General features: G+C 37.0%; 2 protein-coding genes across 4 annotated transcripts in view; one reads left to right on the top strand and one right to left on the bottom strand.

Moving 5' to 3' along the window:
- Positions 1-2,119, top strand: part of LOC137391406 (uncharacterized) — a 38,885-nt gene extending 36,766 nt beyond the window's left edge. For both annotated transcript variants that reach the window (XM_068077869.1, XM_068077868.1), the window contains one exon: positions 1,651-2,119. In XM_068077869.1, the coding sequence (XP_067933970.1) occupies positions 1,651-1,676 (26 nt within the window). In that variant the 3' untranslated portion in view covers positions 1,677-2,119. The remainder of the gene's footprint in view (positions 1-1,650) is intronic.
- A 1,014-nt stretch (positions 2,120-3,133) lies between these two features.
- LOC137391902 (methylmalonyl-CoA mutase, mitochondrial-like) lies at positions 3,134-20,609 on the bottom strand. 2 transcript variants are annotated; one of them, XM_068078457.1, is made up of 19 exons: positions 20,467-20,609; positions 17,835-17,935; positions 17,378-17,497; positions 15,992-16,123; positions 14,731-14,837; positions 14,555-14,633; positions 13,189-13,293; positions 12,975-13,109; positions 12,746-12,863; positions 11,935-12,014; positions 9,581-9,889; positions 9,409-9,492; positions 8,745-8,850; positions 8,037-8,173; positions 7,154-7,282; positions 6,791-6,892; positions 6,395-6,535; positions 4,948-5,075; positions 3,134-3,618 (listed from the first exon to the last, which is right to left on the bottom strand). In XM_068078457.1, the coding sequence occupies exons 2-19, from the start codon at positions 17,901-17,903 to the stop codon at positions 3,456-3,458; spliced, it is 2,244 nt and encodes a 747-aa protein (XP_067934558.1). In that variant the 5' UTR covers positions 17,904-17,935; positions 20,467-20,609; the 3' UTR covers positions 3,134-3,455. The 2 variants fall into 2 exon arrangements, with proteins under 2 accessions (XP_067934558.1, XP_067934556.1); XM_068078455.1 differs by having other exon boundaries at positions 20,471-20,602.
- Positions 20,610-22,160: the final 1,551 nt, after the last annotated feature.

Here is a 22,160-nt window from a genome sequence, read left to right as displayed (position 1 = left end):
TGGTTCTGAGCTCCATATTGGCCATAGACCTATAAACTATGATATTGTCTATGATATTGGCCAACATTGTAGTCGTTGTATCAATTGGATGTACAGAATGCTGTGATTGCATAAAAGTTGGCGCATTAAAACAACTGTTATTGTAACACGAAAATAAAAAGCTTTGACTTCCATACAGCATTTTATCATTTTAGACAATTTACCATTGATTCAAAATCCACCTTTTATTAATGATGATTCTGTGAGTCCTTTTGAGCAAATTTCAATGAAGATGATTCCAGATAGGAATTACTATCGAAATTATAATCAGTCGAATATGGGCTAGTCATTTCAGCGGATCAAACATACCAACATTATTTCTCATACACCACTTACAAAGGCTTATGATTGGAGGAAGCAGTAGCTATCATTCAGCTCGTTTTCATATTCGTGGTGTACAGAAATGAAATAATATAATAATGGACAGGTGATATAATAATACTAGAAATTCCACTGTCATACAGCCCACGACCAAAGTGATATTGGAAAAAAGAAAGGGTACTGATGGTTGAGAAATGCAATATTAGCAGTCAAATGGCACTGCAGCACAATAGGATAACTGCAATGGTAGCTGTAATGTACTAGGTGTTGGTGTTATTATATACAACAAACAGCAATAATGAAAGGGAAAGATTATATGTTTATATCTCTCCCCCTGCAATAGGAGAAATGCAATATTGGCCAATATTAGAAGTAAATTGAACTGATATTATTAGAATAACCAATATTATTAATACAGTAATAATAGAAAACCAATGCACAATTTTGTTTGCATTTCAAAACGTCATAGCTAACAATATCAAGAAGTATCAAGAAGAATATCCAAACTTATAATTAAATATTGTAATAATCTCTTTAGAATCGTTAGAAAAAAATATCGTCATTTCCTTTACTTTCACTGCTTTGGACATCAGTTAGAATACCAAAATACTCAAAAGTTTCCAAAATGTCAGTTACTTTGAAATCGGCAAAAAAGAAACGATTTCTGTACTTCTACATTAATTACAGAAACCGTCGCCAATTCGACAATGCTATAGACTTTTGAAATGTGCACGTTATTTTTTCGTGAAATGCGCACAGCTTAATTGTTCTCTTTTCTGTTGCTCGGCGTTTCGTTTGCCGGTCTTAATGTTGATAAAAGTAAGGCTTGGCCAGTTTTAATAACGATTTTTGGCCAAATTAATCTGTCTATTTACGTATAATCCGATCAGATGGGTTAGTTTTAAGATTTTGCGGTAACCTTTCAAAGACTTGGTAACATGTTTAAATAGGTTTGTATGTGTTTTGTATCGTTATTATACTTTAATGAATCTACAAAAAAATGGTTAAATTTGTTGATGAGATTTCGATGCAAGGGTTTCGACGTTGTTGATGAATAATTTTCATAGGTTGTGTGCACATGCATTTATCATAAAAACTCAAACATTCGCTCCGCTCGTTTGTTTGTGGGATAATAATATTAGCAGCAACAGCTATTATGTAATAATAAATGCTCATTTTAGCTTATTATTGATTTTGAATAGTTTATGAAAGTTTCTTTTCGTCCATTGTTTTGCTCTATTTTTGTAATTCAAACCATGTCCGTGATGTCATATTTTTTGCTAATTGAAGGCTCTTTGCTGTTGGAGGCTGAGTAATGGAAGAACAGAACACACTTACCGAAGGTACCTTAGATTGTCATGACCCATGGTACGTAAAAGTGTAAGTACGTTCATTGAGTCGCTTAGTTATAAATACTTTTTGAAGTGAAAGTAAATATTTTAGTGTTCGTGAAAATAGCAAGTGTAGCTCATCACTTGTGGCATGCGCAGTAGCACCCCAATATACCCTAGCATTCCAACATTGTCTCAGTTGAGGGATGTCATAACTTTTGTGATGTTATAACTGGGAATATTGTAGCGTGGTACTTTTATATTTTATACTTCAATCGTGCGTACGTTAATTATTACAGGCTGATTTTTTCTTTCAGTCACTGCTCAATTTGTTTTTGTTATGTTTTCTTTTTAACTACAGCTATGCAAACTGCTTGCGTATTATACTCTATTTTATGTACGAGCAAATAAATTATTCCTATAACAGATGTTTATGAAGAGGTTATTATGAAGCATTAGTCAGTGACAACAGTTGATGAAAATAGTGACTTGGTGTTTATGAAAAACAAGAGTTTTGAACCTTGTAATATTAGCTTCAAAAAGTTTCAGCTTCTCTTTGAAGTTAATGTTTGGTTTAATGGATATTAATGATGAAATTTCAGGAAATTGACTCTGCAGCTAACAGTAATAAACAGATATCCAAGTGACAACCTTAGTGTCCGGTATTTATGATGCAAACTATTCCTCTACAGTACGTAATATGCAAATGGATAACAACATTGCGGCTAGTCTAGTTGCTTCCTTGAAGTCTGAAAATTGTCAAGAGAAACCGACTCCAAACTGCTGTAATGAAGTAAGATGGTGGCCGAAACCAAACAAAATAATGTGCAATAAACTGTTAGATGAGTTTGATAAGTTGACGGTAGAATAGTTAGGCTGCCTCGCTTTGAATAGCCCGCTTCACATATCTGCAATAAATCTCAATAACCAGACCAATGGTTAGTGTATTTTCAATTTTTTTTAGTAACCATATAAAATCAATAAATGTGTTGGTACCTTTATATACACGCAATTTTTCCTCAAACTAGTAAAACACAATAACCTTTTAATTATCGTACTGAAATTCTGATATCATAAATGCAGCCGTTTTGGCTATCATTTGTCTGCGTAATTACTACCATTGCAGCTAAAATGGCTACAATCTCTATCGACTTGTGCACAAACTTTCCTTGTCGTTATTAGCGAGTAATTTTCATCTCACAAATGCAGAGACTTAGTACTTCAAGGTAAAAAGGACGGAGTATAGGTGAATGTAGGCTCGCTTTATCAACAAATATCCAAGCTAACTAGTTCGTATACCGTGCCTTAAAATCTGTGGAGCGGCTTAACAAGGCAAGTATGCATAATCGAGCATCCATGATGACACGACATGACATCGGACATCTATTCTCAACTAGCCTTAGTAAGCCATTAGCACAAAAAGATTAACAATTTTCTTGCTAGACACCAGAGATCATTTATTGAACTACCCGTGGCAGATAAATGTTTAATCATAAGGTACATAGACAATCAGGTAATCAGACAGTATATTTATAAATTATGTACAGATAATATGCAGGTCAGACCAAACAGGAAGGCTCAGTTAAATAAGGAAACTTCCAGCAAAAAGAAAAAAGTAAAACTGCAATATTTTTAGTTGAACTCATATAACTTATCCAAATTTTCATTTTTATAAAAATATAAACTTCTATCGCCATACAAACCAAAAGTTGCCAATAAAAGCAGAATCGACCAAAACAAAACTTAAATATAGTGAAAGAAAAACTAGCTTGCAGCTTCAGCTGTGAGAGTGTCTATTGTCTCAACCACCTGCCTTGCCGCATCAGTCACCCGACTCCCTGGTCCGAAAACTAGGTGTGCTCCAGCATCATATAAAAATTGGTAGTCCTGGGGTGGGATAACTCCACCCACAACAATCACCATGTCACTAGAATAAGCATAAATCATAAATATTAAGTTAATCTATATGGATATGATTCCAAATCTGAAATATACTTTTCTTCTCAAACTCAATTACAGTTCTAACTTTGATTAATTTTTTATGTGCCATTATCTTTAGAAACTAAACCATTAAGTCCACTAAATCCACTGAACCATTAGGAGTTGATCTTCATTCTTTTGACTGTTTGACAATAGGTAAGAAGTGCTACATCAATCATGTGTTGGTATGACAACATAAGCATAAAATGCTTTTAGATTAACGTTAAGATGTGTTGATAACAATGTAAAAAGTAGTCTTTCTGGCAGAGACTCAACTAATGTAAGTAAGTATTCCTTCTGACAGAGACTCAACTATCATAAGTAAGTATTCCTTCTGACAGAGACTCAACTAACATAAGTAAGTATTCCTTCTGACAGAGACTCAACTAACAAAAGTAAATGTTCCTTCTGACAGAGACTCCACTAATAAAAGTAAATGTTCCTTTTGACAGAGACTTAACCAACAAGCCAAATATTGATGCAGTGAGATGGTAAAGTTTATCAGCTGTTGCAGTGAACCTTTTGAAGGACTATTTACTAAGTGAATTTATTTCATCTCAGTGGATTTTCACATAGTTATGTGCAGATTTGATAGCAGATGGTGATAGTTATGTGCAGATTTAATAGCAGATGATGATAGTTATGTGCAGATTTGATAGCAGATGGTGATAGTTATGTGCAGATTTGATAGCAGATGGTGATAGTTATGTGCAGATTTCATAGCAGATGGTGATAGTTATGTGCAGATTTGATAGCAGACGGTGATAGTTATGTACAGATTTAATAGCAGATGGTGATAGTTATGTGCAGATTTGATAGCAGATGGTGATAGCTATGTGCAGATTTAATAGCAGATGGTGATAGTTATGTGCAGATTTGATAGCAGATAGTGATAGTTATGTGCAGATTTAATAGCAGATGGTGATAGTTATGTGCAGATTTGATAGCAGATGGTGATAGTTATGTGCAGATTTGATAGCAGATGGTGATAGTTATGTGCAGATTTGATAGCAGATAATGATAGTTATGTGCAGATTTAATAGCAGATGGTGATAGTTATGTGCAGATTTGATAGCAGATGGTGATAGTTATGTGCAGATTTGATAGCAGATGGTGATAGTTATGTGCAGATTTAATAGCAGATGGTGATAGTTATGTACAGATTTGATAGCAGATGGTGATAGTTATGTACAGATTGCACATAACTATCCCCATCATAACTATTAACTTCCACCAAGGTGATGTCGACGAAAGTGATGAGAAGTGGTGTGCTTACCTGCGACCCATCGCTTTGAGTGATTGAATAACTCCGGGTACAAGGGTTTTATGGCCAGCCGCCAGTGTGCTGATGCCAACAGCATGCACATCAGCATCAACTGCTTGCTGTGCCACTTCCTCAGGTGTCTGCAAATTAAACAAGTTCTCATGCATGTTCCATGTTTGCATAACAATAGCTTCTGTCTATACAGACATCCGTGCTCCTCACTATAAGTAGCAACTAATGCTAATGTTTTACACCAATCTTGCCAGCACATAGCTCCAATGGTATTAGCAGTCAGCCCATCTTGTTGATGTTTGTTTGTCTGTAGCATTTTAGTATCACATTGGCTAATTTGATTAGCAACAGGCACACTTTGTGCAGGCAACAGCAAAAGTTACAGGCAACAGCAAACCCACCATTGTGATAACTAATTGTGCAACTTGTATACCATTGTGGCAACTAATAAATAGAAAACGATAGGAAGGATTTGTAAAAATGACACAGAACATTGAACTTTGTTGGCCAATATTCAACCAGTTCAGGCGTCATTGGTCAATATTAAACCAAATCAGGGGTCATGGGTCAATATTCAACCAGATCAGGCATCATTGGTCAATATGCAACTAGTTCAGGCGCCATTGGTCAATATGCAACTAGTTCAGGCGCCATTGGTCAATATGCAATCAGTTCAGGCGTTATTGGTCAATATTCAACCAGTTCAGGCGTCATTGGTCAATATTCAACCAGCTCAGGCAAAATTGGCCAATATGCAACCAGCTCAAGCATCATTGGTCAATATGCAACCAGCTCAGGCATCATTGGTCAATAAACAACCAGCTCAGACGTCATTGGTCAATATGCAACTAGTTCAGGCGCTATTGGTCAATATGCAATCAGTTCAGGTGTCATTGGTCAATATGCAACCAGCTCAGGCATAATTGGCCAATATGCAACCAGCTCAGGCATCATTGATCAATATGCAACCAGCTCAGGCATCATTGGTCAATATTCAACCAGTTCAGGCGTCATTGGTCAATATGCAACTAGTTCAGGCGTCATTGGTCAATATGCAATCAGTTCAGGCGTCATTGGTCAATATGCAACCAGCTCAGGCATCATTGGCCAATAAACAACCAGCTCAGGCATCATTGGCCAATATGCAACCAGCTCAGGCATCATTGGTCAATAAACAACCAGCTCAGACGTCATTGGTCAATATTCAGTTTATACGTCAGTTTAGGCGTCATTTGTCCATATTCAACCAGCTTGAGCATAAAACATAAAGAAACATGAGCTGCTAGGACTGTGTAGCCAGAGAAGCTATCACGATACCCTTTACCAAACATCGTGCCTGAAAACATTGGCATATGCACACACCCTCCCCTTTATGTACAGATATCCAGCTCACTCTATACGTGATCTCGAACCTTTAGTAGGATGTAAATTCATAGCATCTACTCACTGAGAATAAAGGTCCAATGTCCACATCAAAGCCCATGTCCGCAAAACCTGTAGCAATAACCTTGGCACCTCTGTCATGGCCATCTTGCCCTGTCTTGGCCACAAGGATTCTAGGCCTACGACCTTCCTTTTGTTGAAATTCCTGTCATAAAAATTATTGCATAGATGCAAATGTAACGATGCAGAATATTGGTCAGAGCTAGCCAGTCTCGAGAGAGAGAGAATTGCAAAAGCTACAAGAATATGTTTATTTATAAAATATCAGGAGTTAAACTACATTAATTGTAGTTCAAGTAATAGTTTAAGGCTGAATAGGTAGTTTGTTCCGCACTTGCCCTCAATCATCTTTACCACCATCATAGAATAACACTTCCAATCCTAAAAATAGCACACTGACCTCTACACGCTTGATGACTTCATCTATTTCTTCCGGAAGCCCATAAGCCGATCTGTAGGCACCACTCACCATTCTCTCAACAGCTACATGCCGCCCCCACACCTAAAACAAAAAAAGCTAAACAAGAATTTATCTACAACGAAAGTAACACTTACATGAAGGCTTTCAAAGATAGGCTTTCTAGAAGCATCCATTTAGTAGGATGAAGATGGCCTTGACCTGGCTCATCGTAAATCCTAATAAACTACTGACAGGTCTGTCCAGCAGCAATCAAATGCATACTAGAATTAGCAGCGTCATCCGTTACAGAACAGCAAAAAACAAACGGATTAAAAAAAAAAACAACACTAGAGCTATGCTTACTTTTTCCATGGCATCTGTAATCTCACCCACAGAGCACCTAGCGCGGGCTGCCTTAACCGACAAGTCAAGCAGGTTTCCCGATGAATTGTTGGCACAACATTCAGTTATTGCTTGCAGAGACTTCTCAGCCTAGAGAAATATGAAAGAATAACAATGAAAAGCGCTCATTGTAAAGGTGCAAAGAGTCAATCCGAAGTGTGATCTACAAGCAATGATATTTACAACAAATCACATATTGCAACAACTAGAAAAGTGCAAATTGTGGAGCCATTTATCTGGAAGCAATGTTTACACTTGAAACATTTAATAAAAGTTGTAAGCATTTGATGATGCTCCGCATCCAACGGAGACATTGGATCAAGAATAAACTCGACTAGATGATGAGGTAATTGTAATTAATAAAGTAATACCATATTTATAGTTTTTGTAATAAATAGTAAAATTCTATTCCCTAACTCAACATGCAAACCAAACTACTGTTAGATTCTTCATCTATAATTACACACGAGCAGTTACGGTTCGTCTGAACCCTAGCAACTAAACACCATACAAACTAGTCAACAATTATCAAAAGCGATCTTATCTTATATTACAATTGATTGGCTGCCTTCTTGTTTAATAAAGCTATAGTCGGTATAGCTATTCTAACTGTCTTATCTCAGTATTCTATACCGTACAATGTCTCATCGACATAAAATATTACCCAGTAAACAACGTGAAAGACTAGTGTAACACTTCACAGATCAGGCCTCTTAAGACTTAAAAAACATTTTGATAGTTCACATAAATAATAACGTAAGCAAAATATAAATATGTTTTATTCAAACAGTTGTCTATCAAGCTGCAAAAAAACAAATACTGAGCAAAGAGAGAGATAGGTTACCTCTTCGCTGTTTCTTTCCCGCCTAAGGGATTCCAGTTTTTGCACTTGTTCTTCGAGTACAGCGGTGTTGTCCACTACCCTCACCTCAATCTGCTCTTCATGTTCCAGACGAAACTTGTTCACACCAACAATGGTCTCTAAAACACCAACAATGGTCTCTAAAACACCAACAATTGTCTCTAAAACACCAACAATGGTCTCTAAAACACCAACAATGGTCTCTAAAACACCAACAATGGTCTCTAAAACACCAACAATGGTCTCTAAAACACCAACAACGGTCTCTAAAACACCAAAAATGGTCTTTAAAACACCAACAATGATCTCTAAACACCAACAATGGTATCTAAAACACCAACGATGATCTCTAAAACACCAACAATTGTCTCTAAAACACCAACAATGGTCTCTAAAACACCAACAACGGTCTCTAAAACACCAACAATGGTCTCTAAAACACCAACAACGGTCTCTAAAACACCAACAATTGTCTCTAAAACACCAACAATGGTCTCTAAAACATCAACAACGGTCTCTAAAACACCAACAATGGTCTCTAAAACACCAACAATTGTCTCTAAAACACCAACAACAGTTTCTAAAACACCAACAATGGTCTCTAAAACACCCACATGAGAGTGACTGAATAAACAACATTTGATGCAGCTCAGAAAGGAGAATGTAGAAGTGAGATCTCGAAAAGCCTACCGGAACCAGAATCAATCCTGGCCTGCCTCTTCGCTGCTTGCTCTTCTATTCTCAGTTTGGGTAAACCAGCTTCAACAGCCTTGGCCATCCCTCCCATCTCTTCTATCTAAACAGAGGTTTAAAGGCTAGTGCGGAGAAGGAAAGAAGAGGCAATGTTTCTATCCAGACTTATTTTAACTCATCTAACGAAGGTGAAGACTATGATGTGTTTAGCTGAAGGCATAACCTAGTAGCTAGTCAACATAGAAAGTGCTACGGTATAAAATGACAAGCACTTTAGTTATACAAGTAGATTCAACAAACTAACAAATACATGTGTAATGAAACAGTCACACACTGTTGACATGAATTGTTAGCTCTTAGTTGGCTGTTTACATAACAATGATATTTAGAGGAATAAACAGTTCAACAAGACAGCCGCTGACGCTAGTTTAGGAAACAATATGAAATTGCGATTATAAATTATTATTTATAAAATAAATAATTTTATTTTTTAGTATTATAAATTATTATAATCATAAAAAACTTTTAATTACAAAGAATTTATTGAAAGAAATTATTCTAGATAACCTCTTAAAATTGATAACATCCTAGAGAAATCCAGACAAGCAACTGACGCCAAGTGCCTAAATACTGGTTCATCAAGTTTGACAGAACTATTTACCTCATTGAAGACAGCCAGAGCTGATTGGTAGATATCATCTGTCAAAGATTCCATCATGTAGGATCCACCCCATGGATCTGCCACCTGTCAACAAGTGACATGTTATGGAGCCAAGCCAGCAGACATTTTCTAGCAATTGTGTTACATCCACAAAAAATGCCAGAGACAGTACCTTTGGAATTCCTGATTCCTCCTGCAATATTATTTGTGTATTTCTGGCGATTCGAGCCGCAAAGACAGTGGGGAGTGCAATAGCCTCATCAAAGGAGTTCGTATGTAGTGACTGGGTGCCACCAAATGTGGCGGCCATTGCTTCAATTGTTGTTCTAATGATGTTATTGTATGGGTCCTGCTCAGTAAGGGACCAGCCAGATGTCTGTGAGTGAGTGCGTAGCAGGAGAGACTTGGGATTCTTTGGCTCAAAAAGATTTTTCATCAAAGTAGCCCAGAGCTTCCTGGCTGCTCGCATCTTTGCTATTTCCTGTAGTGGATAATATCTATATATTATATAGAGAAGTGCAACTAATAATATGCAGGATTGATTCAGCGTGAGATGTGAGTGCAGTGTGATACAATTTAGTACAAGTGAAAGTGCAATAGTACACCAATGAATGTGTGAGTATTAAATTTAATAAATGGAATGGTTGGATCATAACCAAAGCCTTTGTATTTATTTAGCCTTCTTTTAAAGAAGACACGCTACAAGAATATCAACAACTTTACATAGGCTAGGAATTATGCAAATTTCAATTGTAGATTTGCCTCCCTCGATCTCCTCTGCATGATGGTACATGTATTTTGCAACACTGATAGTTACATATGTATTTTAATCGCTGAGTACTCAATATTCCATGTAGGCTTAAATAGTAGCAAATTGTAAAATTAGCCCATTTTCATACTTTTAGTGCAGCTAAAATGGGGGATTTCGCTTGTGTGGCTTTTACTTCTTACTTTGTTGAGTCTCGAGCTACTGCAATACTGACATGCTCGTATTCATAGACACTGGCATGCTGTAGACTTAAATTTTTTAACGCACTGTCTCTAAAGAATAAGGTTGTGTGCCAACGCACCCAGTTGCATTAATAAAAAAATTAATGACAAACATCAGGCTATCTAAAACAGACAGCCTAAGCCTAACTATCTGTCATATCTGTCCATCTATTATATCCAAAACGTTCTTCACAAGCCTCATTGCCCAGGGCATTAAAGTTTTCAGCTAGTCAAGTGAATGGTTGACTACATGACTATACTGACATGACTCTGTGTTTGTTACTAAACTGTGTTGTTGTTCATACTCGTACATAAGCATTTTAAACGATTATAAATTGTTTCATGGAAAAACTACTCGTAATTAAAGTGAAGTTGATTGTCTCAAACAATTACCATTAAATGGAGACTGGCAATCAGGAGACTAGCAAACTCCTTTAATGCATGACATCACACTAGCTGTAGGAAGACTGAGAGACATTTGTGAGTAATTTAGAAGTTATCAGTCAACATCTGGTCATCCGGTTATAATTCAAGGCTCAAGTTATCCAAGGTTATTGATTAACTTTGTGTTCAGAGTAAACTACCATCACATAAATGGGTTGATCGTAACATGATATTTAAAGTGCCTTTCCATGTAAAATTCAGCTTTCTGTAAGTGTTGACTGTCAAGGACATAATGAGGTGGTTGACAGGCCAGCGCTACCACACACCTCGCAAGTTCCAATTTTGACACACTTATTTTTGTTTTACCAGTTGCTGAAAGACAGAGACGAGCGCTATAGAAAAGCAATAGGTGATTATTTTAAGTAATAATGGACCTGAGTGGTTTAGGTTTACCTTGGTGCTGTCTACTTGCCTGTGTGAGCAATTGAAAATAACATCGGTTAAGTTACTTTAAAATAACTTCAAATCACCTCACCTACCATTCTTATGGTTACCCCTTATCTACCACCTAAGCTCCAGTAACAATGGTATCTCACTGTTGATGAACATATATATACATATACTAGCTGTGCTACCCAGCGTTGCCCGGATAATAAAAAAGTCTTTGGACAGAAAATTGATTTGTATTTAGCGTATAACAACATTTCCCATTCTAACTTTCAAACTACATATCATGAGAGAAGTGTTTCATGTAGTTGAAATTAATTAAGAGAAAAATAAAAACAACTGTAAAGGTTTTAAAACTTTGCCAAACAACTGTGACTTTCAAGCTGTTAGCCAAGCTCATTGCCAATGGAAAATTCCAGTAAGCTGCTTAATAAGCTAGGCTTGTAATGGCGGTAAGCCATGGCTTTGCGTCTGCATTGTTGTCCAGCTACAGCTATTATAATAATAGCTATAGCCGGAATGAGAGACAGATATACGACATACGAACACACTTTGAGAAATATATATATAGATTCATATCATAAACCCTGTGTATATGACTATATATGCAGTATATATGACCATATGCCCAGTGTACATGGCAATATACAGAGTGTATATATCAGAGCCTAACATAGAAGACAACACAGTTGCCCAAAGACTCACCATGTAGAAGTTCATTCCAATTCCCCAAAAGAATGAGAGTCGAGGTGCGAAGTCATCAATAGAGAGCCCAGCCTCTAGACCTGGCAGCAGGGAGAGTGATTATTGGATCACACAGAAATAGGTCAATGCTCTATAATCGCACACAAATATCTGCCTTTATCCAAAGTATCATAGATCTATTCCTTGGTAGGGTGTTTGCATCACATCATCAAGTATTACAGCCATTGAACACAAGGGTAGAGTACAATGTGTTACAGAGGGATCATAAGTATTGTGTAAAACTATTACATACAGGTGATGAGTAGTGTGAAGTTGTTACATACAGGTGATAAGTACAGTGTGAAACTTACATACAGGTGATAAGTACAGTGTGAAACTTACATACAGGTGATGAGTAGTGTGAAACTGTTACATACAGGTGATAAGTAGTGTGAAACTGTTACATACAGGTGATAAGTACAGTGTGAAACTTACATACAGGTGATGAGTAGTGTGAAACTGTTACATACAGGTGATAAGTAGTGTTAAGCTGTTTCTTACAGAGACACATATCACAGCTAGACAATTGCTAGTCATTGCTGACAATACTAGTTATTGCAGCCAGCCTTATTGATGTATTTTGAATACAAGGACAGTATGCTAAATATGAAAGTTGTGAAATAGATTAACTGGTATGGCCATGAGTCATGTGTGTAGGCTACACAGGGAAGAATGCAATGAGAGTAGAGTGAGGAAAACACCCTTGAGTGAACTACCAGTAGTACTATAGAAGAAGCAGCCACGCAATCTACCACACAATCTACACAAGTACCTGTACGACAGTACTGTATGCCATCTGCTATGGTGAAGGCCATCTCAGTCACTGCATCTGCCCCCGCCTCTTGTATATGATAACCAGAGATTGAGATAGAGTTGAACTTTGGCATGTGCTATAAATATGGAGAATACAAATAGGAAAGCTACTATCAATGGGATATTTTTGTTACTGAGAAGATAATTAAATAGTTCATAGCAAACTAAGCACAAATAAAACACCTCACCTTCGCAGTGAAAGCAAATATGTCTGATATGATTCTCATAGAAGGTGCTGGAGGGAAAATGTAAGTGTTTCTAACCATGAACTCCTTTAGTATATCATTTTGTATGGTGCCAGCCATCTGGTCCATTGCAACTCCCTAGGGAGACACAAAATGGATTATAAGGGTGAACTGAAACGGGTACTAACAATGATAACTCTTGTTACGGATATCTTACCTGCTCCTCAGCTGCCACGATATACATAGCCAAAACTGGTAGGACTGCTCCATTCATCGTCATAGAAGTAGAGAGCTTCTCGAGGGGTATTCCATCAAAAAGTTGCTACAAAAATAGTATTAGTGGATGTGAATGTCTGTGTAATGAACGACATTGCACATTCAAGGTCTTGGCTGGAGGCACTCTTGCCTTTATAAACCTTGTATCCAACTGAACCAAAATTAGTCTTACATATTAGAGTCAGTATACTTATATGTATACTTATATCATCTACCCACCCATTTTATACTTATATGTATGCATCATTTACCCATCCATTATACTAGTTCTCAGCATAGTCATTAGCAGCTGTGCCAAAAGCTTCCATCTTGGCTCAACATGAGCACCCAGCACTTGTCGGTGTTATTCACCCACCACTTGCCGGTGTTATTCGTTTAACACATGGCCTCCCGATTTAGAATGCGAGTTGTTCCCAGAGGGGCCAAGAACGCCAAGAACCAATCGTGAAAACGGGGGAAGTGTAGATCTCATCGCAAAAAATCTGAGTTAGGGTGTTTTCATAACTAGTCACAGAGTCAGCAAGTTTAAATAACAGAAAATCAGGACGGTTTGTATATATTGCACTGCATTTTTTGACAAGATTATAAATTATAGGTCACAAATTACAAATAAATAACAGCTTTTGTTCTGAGATACCATTTGAAAATCCTTCATCACTTTTTAATGATCAGTAGTATACCAACAAGAATAGTGTGAAAAATCATCAGTTGTATTAATGATGAAATCGTGTTGACTCCTCAATTTTTTGCAAATGACTCTGGCTCAACTAATTCAAGAACTATTTGATTCACTCTGGAGATGCAGCGTCGAGGGGCTCAAGGTCTACTAAATATATGTAGAAATCTTTGTGTAAAAATATTAGACTTCTTTGAATGACTTTCTAATAACATTGTTTCCATATATTCCAATGTCTTTTTTTCAAAATATTTTCAGCCTCTTTCATTTTATTCAAAAGTGTTTTATTCATTTGTTTTGTCAGTTGTGACCAGATCAGCCTTCATCAGTTCGGCGATGAAAATGAATAGGGAAGTGCTTGTATAACAAGAATTAGAGTTGTCAATTCATAAAGTATATAGTTGTCATTTCATAAAGTATGGAGTGGTCATTTCATAAAGTATGGAGTTGTCATTTCATAAAGTTTGGAGTTGTCATTTCATAAAGTATGGAGTTGTCATTTCATAAAATATGGAGTTGTCATTTCATAAAGTATGGAGTTGTGATTTACAAAGTATGGAGTTGTCATTTCGTAAAGTATGGTGTCCTCATATTTCAAGACACTCTACAACATTATGTACTATATTCTCACCTTCATATCTTCAACAGAGTCTATAGCCACACCGGCCATACCGACATCCCCTTTCACCCTCGGATTGTCCGAATCATACCTGCAAGCCAGCCAATCGCATACACCAGTGCTCTTAGAGAAGTGTGGCTGACATATTGAACATGGGAGATAATGAAATATCGCTAAACAATAGTTACCCCCGATGAGTAGCTAGATCAAAGGCAACGCTGAGACCCTGTTGTCCAGCCGCGATGTTAGCCTTGTAGAATCTGTTACTTTCTTCAACCGTGCTGAAGCCAGCATACTACAATTGATCAAGTTGCTAATAATCTTCTTTGGCCGAATCAATCTACAGGACTTGAAAATAGCTGTGATTGGTTCAATCCAAGAGCCACATGTAGGTAGCTGTCATAAATTTAAAGGTGTAGCAACAGCAGGATATCATATCATTTCTATGCCAACTTAAATTATACGAGTGGCAGCATTTTGGCAGTTTGCTGACTTTACATGAAGTGCCAAAATTCCAAGTTGTTAGCTAAATGGCGTTTGGCTAACAAGTTTTGACACTAATCCAAGTAATGGAATTGCTACAATACATGTACTATTATTGGTATAGGCATTCCTTAAATATTAACTAATAACACAGAGATGATTTAGAGTAGTCACTAGAACATCATTGGACTTCTATACTAAAACCAGGCCTGTCAAGACTAGCCCATGATTGAATAATAGGGGCTATTGGTTTAACTGTTTGAAACAGATCAATTTAATGCTATGGGTTTTTGCAGATAAACCCAAAAAGAGAGCTCAAAATACTATGAGAGCCAGTTATGGAATAAGTTAAAGGGATTTTACTAAAATGAATTACGCAAATACACATCTATATACAATATACACCCTATGCTGTAAATATACATCTATATACAGTATATAACTATACACCTATATACGGTATATAACTATACATCTATATACGGTAAATATACTGCAAAAAGTACAGTCTGATGAGAGAAAAGACTGTATCCTTGAAACTGACAGGAGCAGAAAGCCAAGTACAAACTATTCTTCAAATTATCTAAACATACACAAATAGGTATGTACTGTTTCAAAAGCATAGTATGAGCAAATTAAATCATTAATGAAATCCTCTGTAATCTTCTACCTACAGGTCATGGTGTGTTACCTTTTCATTCTCTCATAGCATCTACAGATAAAAATTACTTTGACGACTCGAGTATGAATACAAACTAACAGCAGACTCTGAACAGGAGCCACCTTAGTGGCTATTCACTTCATACATCCTCAGAGATGCATTGAACTATTTTATAATTACATGGGAGGAAAGGTCACTGCGATACCCTAATCAGAACGTACCTCCTATTATAGAGTCACATCAGAGAAAATACTGATCACACTAGACATATCCTGTTAAAGATTACACCAACACATCTCACACACCTGTCTGATGGTCCAGGGTCGCTGTGTGTACATGGTTGGGTAAGGTCCTCGGGTATATGGGAATTTACCAGGAATTTCCAAGTCAATGCCATCGGTGTCTTCCTTTGTATAGAGTGGTTTAACCGGAATCCCCTAGGAAACACCTGAACATGCTTAAATATAAACCTCTCATGAACGACATACTTCAGCATGTGATGTCAGTGAAAGAAACTACTTGCAAATAAAAAAATTTAACCAGAAGTTTATAATAGTCTGAGACAGTTTCACATACAACGTGGTATATTATATACGTATAGCATCCATGTTTTTGACCTACATAGAAGAATAGCCATATCTGCTTTGCCCTCTGAATGTTGCCTGTGCATGAAGTTTCAGCATTAGTCGTACAGCTGTTGGGTTTAACAGCAGCCAACTATACTGAAAATGCTGACAATCCTGGTGTAGCCAACGACAGCACAACAGTGACTGTGTATAAAGGTTGTGCTATTCTTATTAATTTTTGAAGCTATATCTCAGCTGAAGCTATATTTTCTATACACCATAACTTTTAAATAGTTTAGTTGACAGAATTAAGACATTTTCAGGTTCAATGGTTCTTGTAGAACAGGAAATATACATGTACATCAAGTAAATAAAGAGACAAACACCTTAAAATTAGTGAACATTAGAAAAGAGTATTATGACAGAAGAACTATTACAAATTTAGGAGAGAACGTATCATGTGTTGTTTTATTCGATTCTTGAAGTCAGATAGCGGGTGCTTCAGTTGAGCTGTGTACCTTGAAGGTTGTTAGGTGTGGCATGAACTGAATGTGTTTCTATAACATTGTGTGCAGGCCATCGACGAGTTTTGAAAGAGCAGCGCTAGGCAAAACTATCATACCTAACTTAAAAAGGAAATGTGCCAAAAACAAACCATCATGGCTGACAATGAACTGCTGAACAACAAGTTTACTGTAAAAAAGTATGTAAACTGACACGAATCAAGTATGTAGTTCTTTTCCCAGTGAACAGTTCAGTTCCTGACGTCAGAGAATATGCCAAAACCTTTATAAAAACTTCCTGGAAGCTGTTTATAGAATTAACCAAATGCTCTCCATGTTAACAATTGTGTCCAGAGACTGCTCATAGCAACTGGCAAGGCCTACAGTAACTTTTCTTCTAAAGAATTTTTGATCGAATAATTCGCCTGCAATATTTTGAGAGTGATTGTCTCTTCTGACTAATATCACAAGTGAAACATCTACATACAAACCGAGGCTATCAATATATTCATCTATTTATTAGAAATTGCCTTGTAAATGGGTGCACCACACGCTGGGCTACTTCATAATAATTACAGATCTAGTAACAAAAGTAGTTTAAATAAGCTGTCACGGAGCATACCTCAGGGGTGTGCCATGTCAGCTTCTCTTTAGGGTCAGCGCCCTTGAGCTGCTTCTTAGCCAATGCCTCCCATTCTGTGTTCAGTGGAATACTAGACAAGTGCCTCCACACGCCATCAGACTGCAAAAATTATTGTGTCTGTCTCTAAAGGACTAAAGAACCGCACTTTTGCTAAGTCACATGACAACACTTATGATCAGTCGCATGACAACACTTATGATCAGTCACATGACAACACTTATGAAATGTGTTCTACAACTGCGGTTTTCTGCCATATTTGCATGCATTGATCTATATAAATAAACTGAAACCTTGTTTAGCTTTTTGTGATAGATAATTTGGTTGCCGACGCTATAGTAATAATATACCACATGCACTCAATAAGATTGCATAATGAGTAATAAAGCTAGTTGACAAGGAACTTGTAAAATAAGGTAAGTAACTGTAAGATATTTACATATCTTGGTAGTTGAGGCCGCAAATACCAAGCCAAGCATTTAAGCTGCCTGTATTGATAAAAACTCATCTTTGCTCTAGGATCTCCAGTGATGCCGATGACTAAAAACAAAGAGATCATCACTGCGAAAAAGGTTGGTCAACTGCAGTAGTGAAGTAAATGCGATTCTAAATAAAAATTGTACACAAAAGTTTAGGGTAAAACTACGGTGTGATTGCCATGCTCTACACGATTGATAGACTCATTAGTATGAGAGATGCATTGCTGCAAAAGATGACGCACTAGAGTTGTAGCGGCTGTTTAGATCACCCAAAAAAGGTATCCATCCCTGATAGCAATAAATATTTCAGATAATATCAGATGAAACCCTTTTGGCATGAGCTTCTATGGAGAAAAAAGACTGAAAATCTGACCATTCTATGATAAAAAAAATTTGGAGCGAGGCTATTGTCAGTCGGAAGGTGACCATTTACATCAGTGAGTTGTTAAAAAATATTTTATCTGCAGCTAGTCAGGAGATCCCTCATGCTAGCAGCAGTGAATATTATTAATTGATATGCAATGTGTTTGAATCTTTCAAGCCTTTCACAAGGTTATAATAATCAGCATGATTGAAAGTCTGATTGAAACCTAGTCACCTTACAATGACCTATGGTAGTAGCCTAAGGACCTATGGTAGTAGCCTAAGGACCTATGGTAGTAACCTAAAGACCTATGGAGTAGCCTAAGGTAGTAGCCTATAGTCCCATGGTAGTAGCCTAAGGACATATGTTAATAGCCTAAAGACCTATGGTAGTAGCCTAAGGACCTTTGGTAGTAGCCTAAAGACCTATGGTAGTAGCCTAAGGACCTATGGTAGTAGCCTAAGGACCTATGGTAGTAACCTAAAGACCTATGGAGTAGCCTAAGGTAGTAGCCTATAGTCCCATGGTAGTAGCCTAAGGACCTATGGTAATAGCCTAAAGACCTATGGTAGTAGCCTAAGGACCTTTGGTAGTAGCTTAAGGACCTTTGGTAGTAGCCTAAAAACCTATGGTAGTAGCCTAAGGACCTATGGTAGTAGACTAAGGAAAATAGATGTAATATAGGATGAACTTGAAATGAGAAGAACGTGAAAAACACTGTTCACTTCTGGTTATTTCCTGAGTGGTTAGGTCTGAAGGCGATGCATTACAAACTGTCATGGCCAAGTTTTCAGGTCAACATTATTGACCTGAAAACTAGTTTTGCTGAAGCAAGAAAACTAACTCTGCACAGCTATCAGCAGGAGGAATCTATCTCTGAGGAAGGCAAATGAATGAGAGAGATGCAAATGATAAATAGATTCCCGGGTCCGCTATCTGCCAATCATGAAGATTTGGAAGCATCAAAGTGTAGGAGCATTTAAATAGTAGGCCTAAGGCTAGTTATTCATTATAGAAGAGTGACTATGGAGTTATTCAGGGTTTTCTTTTGCAACTAACTCATGTTGTGAAGCAAAGAACTCAATGGTTATTGCTGACATGAACTGTAACGAAAGAAAAATAAGGAAGTCATACCTTTGATTAAGTTTCAAACTCCTTACAAATGTTAACGCAAACGAAATTGGGCATAAATTATAAGTTTTTGAAAACTGTGTGCAAGAGTAGCTAGCTAACAATGACTAACAAATACTACTGCTATTTGGCAGTAAGCTTGTCTCCCTGCATAAAATTTAAAAGAAATGTCAGTTGAAAAGCGGCGTTCACCCTTTTTGCTTGAGCACTCTAGTTTACCAGGTTATTGCTTGCTCTGAATTAAAGGTTAGCAGCTCTCCTAATTTGTTTCACATGAAGCTTGTTGGCTACAATTAATTTTCTATGGAGTCTCATAGTGCCTGGAGTTTGCAAACCGAGTTGATAAACCGCGTTATATTTACAAACTCGAGTTTGTAAATATAACTCGGTTTATTAACTCGGGGCACTCTAATCCGCCATAATTTTTTTAATTCAAGTACATCGCAAGGGTTCATCTTAAAAAGCACATCAACCAGGAGCAGTATGGCCCGTCGCATTTTCAGATAGGTAAATGATAGCAGCTACTGTACTTGCTACAGAAACAGAATGTATTAACTATGCTTATGGATATTGAAGAACCTCCCTTTCTAAAATATGTATTCTGTGCAGTGGCTAAAACTAAAAATGAGAAAAGGTGATATTTCCAAGGCTTCCCACTGATCATAGCTAGTTTTACTATTTCAGTACATAAATATTACCATGTTTCAACATTTCCCGTTTGATAGCTTGTATGTGCATGCATATTCTCGCAGTACAGATTGTCGAAATAACCTTCCCAGTAAGCACTGTTTTGAGTTCAACTGCCATACGGGGACACGAAAGAAACAGCATTTGTACAGTTGTAGGTCCACACGTTTAATGGATTATTGCAAATCTTTAAGAAATATATCTACCTGCCCATTTAGCAATTAATGTAACATTAATAACGTGCAATTGATAGCTAACTACTTATTATCTTTAGCAGGAAACTTGCTTGTACACTGTGTAAACTCCTTACACAGTTATTAACTATAAAAAGTAACATCACGCTCATGCAACAAACGAAGAAAAGCCCTAAAAAACCTAAATAGTGGTTGGACTATCAAAGTTAGTTTTACCTACATACAACCGTTAGTGCAAACTATGGTACACTCTACAACGAGTATAAGAACAGGCTTGCACTATTCAATACGCATATGCATATCCGTTCAGCGTCCAAGAAGGTTTTGCTTGACAATGTTTTACTGTTTTAGCTTTGCCGACAAGACAAGCTGTCGGCAAACAAACTCGCCAAAAAAAGTTTGACGACCAGAAAGGATTGAAACGAATTCGGCCAAATATGAAAGAGGAGACAACTACAGTTAAATAAACTCGTTTTCAAATGTTTGGTTTGTGGCCATCTGTAAAGTGTTGAGAATAGACCAGTAAAATAAAAAAACAACTGAAGAACTTTTCATAAAATTTTGTTACATAATTTGCTTTACTGTGTTCTTTTAAACTGCTTACTAAACTAGCATGAAGTCTGATGTCTGTACAGCCATTGGACATAGCTGTGCTACTCGAGTACAAATTCGAGTACAAGTACTACTCGAGTACCGATTTCAACTACTCTCTACTCTACTCGAAGAGGCCATAATATGGGATAAGTATACTCTACTTGCACTCCCTTGGGAAGAAAGTACTCGGAATCTACTTGCAAACTTAAATACTCTACTCTACTTTACCTGCATCAAAATACTCTACTCTACATCAAATATACTCTACTCTTACTTGCACCAGAGAGTTTTCAACTCCCTGTTGACACATAATATTTCTCTTTACTTTACCTAAACTGTGATCCAATTTGTATTGTGTACTACCTGCTTTGTTCAGCACCACAATTTCTCTGTTTGTACTCTGTACGTGTGTAATGTATGTTGAAACAAGGGATTTTTCTTATTGAAATGTCAATCCAAAGTCACATAGACTACCTAAATGTTGTGCAAGTAACATGGTATGATATTAAGTGTCTATGAGAATTCAGAAAAATAAAATGTGAGGAGAGATTTATTTTAACAATGGCAGAGGCAGGACCAGTGGGAAAGCAGGAAATACTCTTCAAGCTGTACCCTCTTGCCCAAAAAGTGTTGAGTGTGCCGGCAAGTTCTGCTGCCGTCGAGAGGATATTCTTTCACGGTGGCATCTTGATGAGGCCACATCGCGCCTCAATGAGCGATGCCGTTCTGGAGAACCTTATTTTCTGCAAATGCAACAGGCTGCAGGGCCTAGTATAAATAAAGAAAACTAGAACCCGGGGATAGTTGGACATTATACTTTTACATTATCATATTATTTTATCATATTATTATCATACCTTAATCATTATCATATTATATATATATAGGCCTACCTGTACTGACTATGTGGCTGTTTTACTTGTTTGTTCGTTTTACTTTAATTTAATAAAAAGTACTTGATATTTGATTAATGTACTCTATACTTGTACTTGAAATTCAGAAGGAAAACTCTACTTGAACTCGAAATTTAAGAGATAACTCTACTTGTACTCGGAACCAAGTTGTGATACTCTACTTGTACTCGGAATCAAGTTGTGATACTCTACTTGTACTCGGAAGGCAGAAACATGTGTATACTTGTACCCGATTTTGTTTTGAGTACTCGCTTACTCTACTTGAACTGAAAAAAAGTACTTGAGCACAGCTCTGCCATTGGATAGAGTGCTTGTGTATCAAATGTTCATCTTGTCTATTCTAGCCATAATATACAGCCCCCAATGGGGGTTGTATATCATTGATTCTAGCATAGACCATCA

The sequence above is a fragment of the Watersipora subatra genome, chromosome 3, assembly GCF_963576615.1.
Source record: "Watersipora subatra chromosome 3, tzWatSuba1.1, whole genome shotgun sequence".
Lineage (NCBI taxonomy): Eukaryota > Metazoa > Bryozoa > Gymnolaemata > Cheilostomatida > Watersiporidae > Watersipora > Watersipora subatra.
Note: the sequence above shows the minus strand (reverse complement) of the source record. Positions and strands in the feature narration are given on the sequence as shown.

Coding starts and splice junctions, on each gene's coding strand:
- LOC137391902 (XM_068078457.1), bottom strand. CDS start 17,903: ATGAGTTTTTATCAATACAGGCAGCTTAAATGCTTGGCTTGGTATTTG. Junction 14,838..15,991: donor GACCCTGGACCATCAGACAG/GTGTGTGAGATG, acceptor GATCAATTGTAG/TATGCTGGCTTCAGCACGGT. Junction 8,851..9,408: donor CTCTGGCTGTCTTCAATGAG/GTAAATAGTTCT, acceptor ACCTCTGTTTAG/ATAGAAGAGATGGGAGGGAT.